This window comes from Bactrocera oleae, chromosome 2 (genome assembly GCF_042242935.1).
Source record: "Bactrocera oleae isolate idBacOlea1 chromosome 2, idBacOlea1, whole genome shotgun sequence".
Lineage (NCBI taxonomy): Eukaryota > Metazoa > Arthropoda > Insecta > Diptera > Tephritidae > Bactrocera > Bactrocera oleae.
The window spans coordinates 4,422,644-4,432,216 of NC_091536.1; the positions used below are offsets into that span (position 1 = coordinate 4,422,644).

General features: G+C 35.8%; 1 protein-coding gene across 1 annotated transcript in view; it reads left to right on the plus strand.

Moving 5' to 3' along the window:
• The window catches only part of Ino80 (chromatin-remodeling ATPase INO80), a 68,395-nt gene extending 61,266 nt beyond the window's left edge, over nucleotides 1-7,129 (plus strand). Inside the window, exons 15-16 of the mRNA XM_070107195.1 lie at nucleotides 1,918-2,097; nucleotides 5,941-7,129. Of these exons, the coding sequence (XP_069963296.1) occupies nucleotides 1,918-2,097; nucleotides 5,941-6,293 (533 nt within the window). The 3' untranslated portion in view covers nucleotides 6,294-7,129. The remainder of the gene's footprint in view (nucleotides 1-1,917; nucleotides 2,098-5,940) is intronic.
• Nucleotides 7,130-9,573: the final 2,444 nt, after the last annotated feature.

The following is a 9,573-nucleotide window of genomic DNA, read 5'->3' on the forward strand; positions in this document are numbered from 1 at the left end:
TAAACAATTGAGAAAATGGGGGGAAAATTGAAAAACTTTTGAAATGCAGTAGTCACTCTCGGTGGGTTGGCGCACATATGAACATTGAACCCCAACTTCCGCGGTGCAAACAACAGTAATTTTCACAACCAGTAGCCCAACGGCTGGGAAGTTGCTGGCATACTTTTTATGGCTATTTGAATATTTAAAATTGATGAAAGCCGTTAAAAGTCAATAATGTACTCAATGATCTATGTATATGAGACTGTGTGTGTACGTCGAGTAGGGAAAGTGCGCCGGTTGTTAGACATTAGTGGCTACATATAAGACCTCTTTAAAATAATTTTATATTTATTTTAAAATAAAAGTTTGGTTTTTGCCGAAGCGAATTTTCTGTTGCGTCCATAAAAGCCATGAGCTTTTCGGAAGCTTTTTACTATATTTTCTCATTTATGACATAGCTCTCAGCATTTTGCTCTTTTTTGCTTTTGCACGTCGCTGCTTGAACCAAAGATTTTATGAGACAGGCCAATGACCAATCTTCATCCTTTTCAAGAGACGTTGATTTTAGGAACTCGTACTATCTGAAAAAAATATAAAACGAAAAGATACAAAATAAAATAAGCGGATAAGTGCAATAGTTTCCGTGTACCAACGTTCCATGAATTCAAAAATTCTGTTTCGATAAAAACGCGTTTCCCAGTACACGTACTGAAGCTAACTGACCCAAACTTTTCGGCACTACAGCGGATAAGACAGGAATTTTTTCACTACTCTACAATTGAATAATGGTTGTACGATGTTAAAGGCAAAAAAATATATATATATAAGATTTTTTGAAAATCTTATACTTCTCTTTAAGTCACCGGTCTAGATGTTGAAGACTACGGAACCTCTGCTTGAGGCGTAGTAAATAGCTTATTGGAAATTAATTTTTAAAGGTATTTCTGAGACATTTTTATTTTAAGTATTCTAGAAGTTCATCGAAGGCTTCAACTGTAAACGTTACATATACCCATCTCTCTCTAATGCATCGATCTTGACAGTTGATAGTCATAACAATAGACAAATAGACTGACTGCTTTTCGGTGACATAAGATATACACTCTTATGAGTTATGAAAATCAATATCACATCAACAGAAGTTCACTCTACTCCAAATACAAACAATTTTTTCACTTTGGTTTACACCAAGTATCAGCTGCATTTGACTTTTTATAATTTCTTCCTTTCATTCGAATTCTGCTCCATATGCACTCTCTAGCTTAAACATATAATTTACTTGCACTCTTCATCGTTTCTACATGTCCTCTTTATACGCTACCGCGTGTCCTTCGAAATTGAGATTAATTGCTTTCAACAAACGAAAATTTTTAATTTTTATAATGTGTACCCCTGTATCCATGTCATGCGCTCAATTTTTCAGGCAGTTTTTCCACCGTTGGCGCCTTCTGAATATTTAATTTCCTCTATGTACGGTAATTATTTATTTGTATGGTTTGATGTTGTTTAGGAAGACCAGACCAACCCACTTACATATGTAGTCCATGTAGACCATGTGGTTTTCACTTTCACGCTATATTTATTATAATCATTCGGTGAAGCGATTATCGAAGTTAAAAAATGCGCGTCGAACAATTTAATCCAAAAAAACTTGATTATTCTTAACGTTCATGCCATATTCCCTCTATCATTAACCGTTGCAAGCTGCAACTGAAATTATTGTTTTTAATTGTCTGTGATATATCCATTTGCTCTGCATAAGTCATCTATCAAAATTGAAACACAACCCTGTTATGATCTATATCCCACCATATGTTTTTAAAGCAATCTTTTATACTTGTAGTTTTGATATGTTTCATTTCTCCCATTTTTTTAAATTTATTAATTTTATTGCTCATACATAATTAATTTTTTTTTAATTTTCTATCTTTTCAGCACTCTTTGGTGACTATGGCAACATTGGACGCATTCGTCGGCGTCATCATCCGCGTGGCACGAAACGTGGTCGGCCACGCGGCAGCACAAGGCGTGGCGGCGGCAATGGCTCTATGGGACGTTCACTCTCATCACCGGGTAATGCAAATGTAACAATGCCCGGCACGCCAGGTGGGGAAGGTAGGTTATGGTCATTAAGAAAATGTAAATGTCGTTTTCTTTAAAGCAAACCAATTAACGCCAAATAAAGTTTGAATGGTTCTTTTATAGCAACGATTGTTCTTAGAGCTTAACTAGTGCTTTAATGGGTTAAATCGTAATACCTCTCCAAGCATTCTTTCGAACTTATTCTCTATCACAAAATTATTTTACTTTACGTAATAATTCTCGACAGTCTTTAAGCCGATTCACTCGACTTTTATTATAAATTTAGAAATATTCGTAAATATTTTAGAAATCAAGGCCAAATCTGATATATTTATGAAGAATCAGATAAATGGAAAGGAAAGAGAAAAGTCGATCTTCCCGACGTGCAAGGGTCACATAACCCAAAGGCTATTATACTATCTTTGAAGTTTACAGTTAATTTGTTTACAGTTCTGATTAGTAAACTGTCCAACTAATTTTCCTTTCAGTGTGTGTCTTAGCGAAACTCGAGTTTTAACTATTTATTTAGTTTAGACCGGCAGAAGTGTTTGTATTAGCTCGTCAAAGATATTGCTTTACAAAGTGCTGTCATATTATATAATTATCGTCTCTCGATTGATTAGAATGACAGGAGGTTACTAAACAGTCACAGCTCTCTAAGCCTATATCTTCCTGAAGTATTGTATCCGTAGTAGAAATATATTTCAAGAATGTATCACTCTTGCATACATATATATAACTCTGCTATAAGTGTTCGCCAATTCAAGCTAATCTTTCTTAAGATCACGTTTTAAACCGCTCTTATCTTTCGGCACGCCCGAAATTAATTAAATTGCCGGTTTTTTAGGATATTGAAATTTGTTTGGTTTTTTTTTTTTTTAATTTTGAATGCACTCTTCCTTATACCACTTCCGTTATACTTATATATTTTAATCCTTACTTCCCTTTTACTTTGATAAATGTGGTTTCGTTTCAACGCTTCCGCTGCTCTTTTGCATCCCCGTTTCTCCATACTTTGGTTGTACTCAAGTACCCGCCTAAGTGGCACTTAAGTTAATGAGTCACACTCAAACACTCGCGAGTGAGTAGGGAAATAATGCTGCCAGAAAAAATGAAATGTTTAATAGACTGTAATAAGTATGAGTATTGAATAAGGCGGCAGGAGGCAGTGCTTAGCTATCAAGTTTAAAGAGGGTGGGCGGTTTAATACGTGACATATTTTACAGTTATTTTGCGAACTCACACTTGTCGCATATATGATTTGCCTTTGAGGTATATTATTACAATCTGATTACTACCCTTTCCCTAATCGTACAGAGTCAATGCAAATATTTTCTCTTCGATTTTTGATATGCAGCAAAGAATGAGATTAAATAAGTGATATAAATTTAAGTATTATTATATAATCAACATTATTGGAAAGGTAAAAAAGCATTGCTTTAAATGAACACTGGGTTACGAGGACTGCGAGCTGTATAACTATTGTAACCTCTTTTGGGACTATTTTTGGTCCGAAAATATAATTTACTGCACCCAGTGAGTCATCGGGGGGGGGGAAGGGCACGGTATTGCTCTATTATACTCAAATCAGATTATCTGTACCTATAATTTTGCCTGCTTACATAGCTATTTATTAAGTGGAAGTTGTCGGTCAAAAATAATTTTGAGGCTTTAAGTTTGATATACAAGGTGCGCTCCTAAAATTCAAAAATAATCTTGATATCAATTTAACTTTGTTTGATGGTGCTTGTTTCGGTCGACCCAAAATCGTCATTGAACCTTATTTCCCAAACCAAAAGAAATTATCGATATACGGTCAGCTATTCTCAGATCATTCACGTGCTCAGGTTAAATATTTGTTCAAAAGATAACCGAAATATGTTATAAATTAAATGAAACAAAAAAAAAACCTCTAACTTCGGTCGCACCGAAGCTATAATACCTTTTCCAAATTCAAAACATTCCTTACAACAACTTGATTTTGATCGGTCAGTTTGAACTGCAGTTACCTATATGCTATAGTGGAGAGTGCTATATCACCGGAGATTGTATAGTTGATTTGGACAGTAATATGTACATGCCGAAATAATTTCCATACAAGGACTTAAATCCGATCATTCAGTTTGTATGGCAGCTATATGCTATAGTGGTAATATAATATATCGATAATGACCAGCTTTTGGAAAGAAAAGGACGTGTGCAAAATTTCAGATCGATGTTTCAAAAACTGAAGGACTAATTCGCGTATATGAATAGATATTACAATTTTAATTGCAGCGATTTTAATTGAATTAAAATGAACTGACTTCCATTAAATTGTATGACGTGAAGGACTGTAATTAATCTTATTGAAATTAATGAACTGAATTTAACTGACTTAAGACTTACTGATTGTAATCGAATTTGAATTGATATTGATAATCGGTTTGGATTCGATTTGAAAAATAAATTGATATATATTCAATTATGAATTGAATTAAGTTTAATTAAGTTAAATTAAATTAAGCTGAACTCAATTACATTAAGCTGAAATTAATTGAGTTGAATTGAAATGAGTTTTTAATTAGACTGGATAGAATCAGAAGATTTTTTTAATTTCAATTTAATTTCATTAATTATAGTGAAATGAATTAAGTTGAATTAATTGTATTGCAAATATTTGTATTTAATTTGATGGATAAATATTATATCAAGTAATCTAAATTATATGAAAATAATTATTTCATTGGTTTTAGTTAAAAATAATCGACTCGACATGAATGAATCGAATAAAATTTGATAGAGTTCAATTGAATAGAATTTGATAAAATTCAATATAAAAACTTACGTAATTAAGTGGAAGGAATTGCAACAAATAGAATCGAACTTATGTGATTTCATAACTTATTGCAAGACACGAATTAAAACTATTTCATAATTTAGAAGCGTAGAAATCCGTAGCCTTTATGCTCAACATTCGCTTTGAATCACGTCCAGTAAAATCTATTAGGCGACAAGTAAGCGCTCGCGCAACGTGGCATTTAGTGCCACTACCGCTGATATTTACACGTCACTACGTAGTAGCTCCGATTTCGCCAGCGTTTAACGCTTGACATGTGGCACATGACACTCCTAGTCATAGGGAATGCTACATAAAAGCTAATTTCGTATGCAGACACACTCGTTGCCGCACTTCCGCTTTCTTCCACGCGTGATTTGTCAACAACGCCAGTTGCCGGCGGCGGCATCATTAGCGGCCCTTTTGTCAAACACCCGTCGGCGTCCAGACGAGGTCTTTATTTACATATGGAATGTCCGTCCGCAAACGCGAACCACTTTTCTTCCTACCGCTCAAATTATGCAGTGACGCAACCTGGATTAACCAGCAACAATATGCCCAGCGATGATTTTATATAATTTTTGGTGGAAAAACATTGAAATCAATGCCGCGGTGATTCCAGCTCCTGTCCCACAAGCAGCAGAGTCATGCACATGCATGTATGTGAATACATACAAACACGGATTTAATTGTAGTCCTGCACGTAGCGCGTAGGGGGAAGCGCTGCCAGCGCCGTTTAACGCATAAGCCGCTTAGTGCAATTAGCGTTGTTGTAAGCGCTTTGTCGGCTTGTCGCTTTGTGGTACGTGCCACTGGGCCAATAGCGGAAATTAATGTGAAATATTTAGTATTTGCGAAAGGGATATCGAAAGAGGCGCGCTTGTGTGAGTGCAGCATAGCTAATCTCTTTCGTTGTATAAGACCCATAATGGGTCTCCAAATATTGTTTTCAGCGAAAATTAATATAAAATAAATTCATTAGAAAAAATCATAATTCTTAATTTTTACCACTAAAAAATATTCCGTGACTAATAGCTTCTCTTTTCACTTCCGAACAGATGTCGCACACTCAACGTCGCTCACCAATTTAGGCGCCGCTGAGACCAGCTTCACCGCCACGGTGCCAACGCCGGTGAAACGCGGTCCTGGACGTCCGCGTCTCAAGACAGCCGGCCCAACATATCAGGGTACACGCGGCGCCCCACGCACACGCAAGCCCATCGGTCCGTTGGTCGTGCCACTCGGCCACAGCCCCGGCGCCACGCCAATGACACGCAGCCCGGCTGTTAGTCGCGCACCAAGTCCCAGCTTTTCAGAGCGCAGCAGCTACAGCGCCGCGGGTGCTGGGATAAGCACGTCGCAAGCTAGTGGCAGCAGTGGCGCAACAAATAGGGATGTCGGCAGCAGCTGAGCACCGGCTGTTAACTAATTACATTTATTCTAATAGGAAGTTTTTTTAACGAACATCTAATTAATTTATTGACATACATACCATACACACGCACACATAAACAAATGTATAACATTAATTTTTCATTTTTTATATTTTTTATTTTTTTTGCTGATACTTGGAATTTCGCAACCTATTGTGCTTTTATTAATTTAAGTTCAACAGTGTTCATTACGCATTATTCACTAATTAAGAAGAAATTAAATAAAATATGTATATTAATGCATTAGTCGTATTTTATGCAGCATTATTAAAAAATTAAGCAATTGTATAACCTCAAAACAAATTTAAATGCTTTATTTTCGCAATTTTTTTCTATAATTTAAAAAATAATTTTATTTTGTCAAAGAGTGTTTTTGGTATAGACTTTTTAAAATGCTTCTATATTTTCTAATTATTGTATTAAAATTTATTTACAAATTCGACTTCAATATTATTGCTGAATATAAAAACTCACATAACATCTTCACGCCTTACACGCCCTTTATATAAGTTTTACCATTTTTTCCTTACATTTACTCTTACTATCAGTTTTTTAGGTTATGTTCTATTTAGTTTTTAAATTTCGATAAAAAAAATGTAATCAATAAGCAATAATTGATAAGCAGAAAACGTAAAATAATGTACTCAGTCATAAACCAACTAATAATATACGACATTTACTACATTAAGATCGATAAAATTGCATTTGCGAAACAATATGGATAGAAGAAAAAAAAAGGAAAAATATTTGAGAAAAAGAAATATAAAAAATATATATACTGTAATCACACACCCACATACAGCCAATGAAGAAATATTTATTTATCTTTCATTCGAATACTTGTTATTTCTGTCCGAAATTTAATGGTAAGAAAACCCTCTAAATAAGTATACACTACTAAATTAATATTATATATCAGGTAAAGTAAAATGAAATCCCCTTTTTCCAAAAGATGACTAGTAATTTTCATCTAACGTGTTATAAGTGCGAATGTGTTTGACAATACTGCGTTAGAAAGATAATATTTCGTACAAAAAAACATTTTTAGACAGTTTTGTGATTACTTGACTCAGAATTGTATGGACGACGCGTCAAAAATGGACAACGTCAAGCGAAAACGGTCGTGGCTGAACTCGGTACGCAAGCGCAAACGGTTGCCAAGCCAGGGCATCATATGACCAAACTCTTAATTTGTATATGTGCTCTCACAAATTGAACCGCCTGAAGTAAGCAATCGCCCAGAAGTGGTCGGTTTTAGGCAGTAGAAAAGGAATTGTGTGCCATCAGGCCAACGTTAAGCCACACAAATCGATAGTGACTCGCCAGAAGTTCCGGGAGTTTGGGAAGTTTTTATTGCATCCATCTTATAGTGGAGAAAAGAAGGAAATCAAAATTGACTGTCCCAAGCAGCGAGGGACGCGGGCTTTCTATAGTAATAAACATTCAAATGGCAGCAACTTAACGAATAAAATTGATAATTCTAACTATAAGTATTTTCCATAAAACTCCCGCAAAATAAAATTAGAAACTCAAACCAGCTTTTTCAGTTGATTTTTGAAGTGCCTATTCAAATTCTATTATAATTCTAATTTTGAAATTTTTGTAATAAAATTCGAATTCAATGATTACTTGCAATTATAAATCGATTTATGATATATTCTTACAAGAGACTTTTGTTACGGTTGGGTCAAGTTTTTTAAACCAGAGCTTTCTTGTAAGAAAATACTAAATATTGTTTCGAACTATACATAATCGGAACGGACTTAGATTTCAAAAACAGCTATTTACGTATTCTGTACCTTACCTTGCCTTATTTAATATTTTCTACATACTACACAGGAATATTTTTCCTGACACGGTCTTTCAAGGAATTCCCCGCCACATAAGCATATAACCATTTTAAGCCTTTATCGATCAAGAGTGTCAATGCTTTTGATATCCTCCGAACATTACGTACAACTAGGCCAAAGACAGACCCCTGTTCGAAGCAGAAGCACAGCGGCTGTCATAACACATACAACTTAAGGAACGACTGCCCTAATGGTAGACAATGGCATGCACAGAAAAACAGTCAACTTCTTTATAAACTCGGGTTTCCGTGAATGATGTTCTAGGAGGAGGACAATTGTCTATCCAATTGTGGACAAGAACTCGAGTTGCCTCGTAATACTATAGCAGTTTTAAGATCTGTTTATTTCAACATGATTCCGACATACCGAACATATTGAGGCCGCAACTCACTCATCAACAACCCTCTCCTATGTTCGGACCCGGTTGACCCAAGTTTTCTGAACTTCTTAGATAATAGCGTTATGGCTAAATAGTTTTTGAGTAGCTACTACAACAACAAGAAGAAATACTCAATAGAGTCGCCATATCCGCGGCATTTCATATTTCAGAAATTTTTTATATTGTACCACTCCAACAAAAGCTCTAAAGTTGTTCCACAATCAAAACTATGACGGCTCAGTCAAAATGTACCCGCTAGACTGGCAGACGAAAGTGAAGCTCGTTCATAAAAATGTTAGAATTATCGAAGCGAGGAACTTACAATACATTTACATATTTCTTTACTTATGTGCGAATGTAAATATGTATGCGTGTGTGTGTGTGGGAAGATATAGGTAAGAATGCCTGTGCCGCTTGTATATGCTGATCATAACAAGTGCACTGCCAATAAAGCGTAAAATAACAACAACAACTATTATAGATGAAATATGTGAAATTAACCAATAATACCGTTATGTGCAACAGCAGATTGCCAATCTAGCGTTTGTCTTGTGCACTGCATTACTGACATGCCAGTGATTTCGCACCGCTGAAGACATTCTGCGAGTACACATAAACGCTGCCGCATTGATTTGCCTGCCACTCAGCTTCATTGTTGCAACATGCAACATGCCAACATTTTCGCGCATTTAATTGAAAGTTTTGTTAATATTTTTCCGATTTGTGTTATTATTGAGCGCGATATGCGATGCATACTACACATACACTCCAACACATACATGTACTGGCACCTCTCACTTGCTGCTAGCGCTGCCGGTGCGCCACTTTGGTTGCCGCCAGGCGCAAACGCATTAAAAGCGACAATCCGCGTCTGATTTTAATTGAATTTGAATTTTTAATTGATATGACAAGGAACCGCGCGTACAGTGCTGAGAGCCGTTAACAGCTAGTCGGACGGTTTGTTTTGGTTGTTATTGGTACTTTGTTCGCCGTTGTTGTCCGTTTTACCGTTTCTATTACCACTATGCG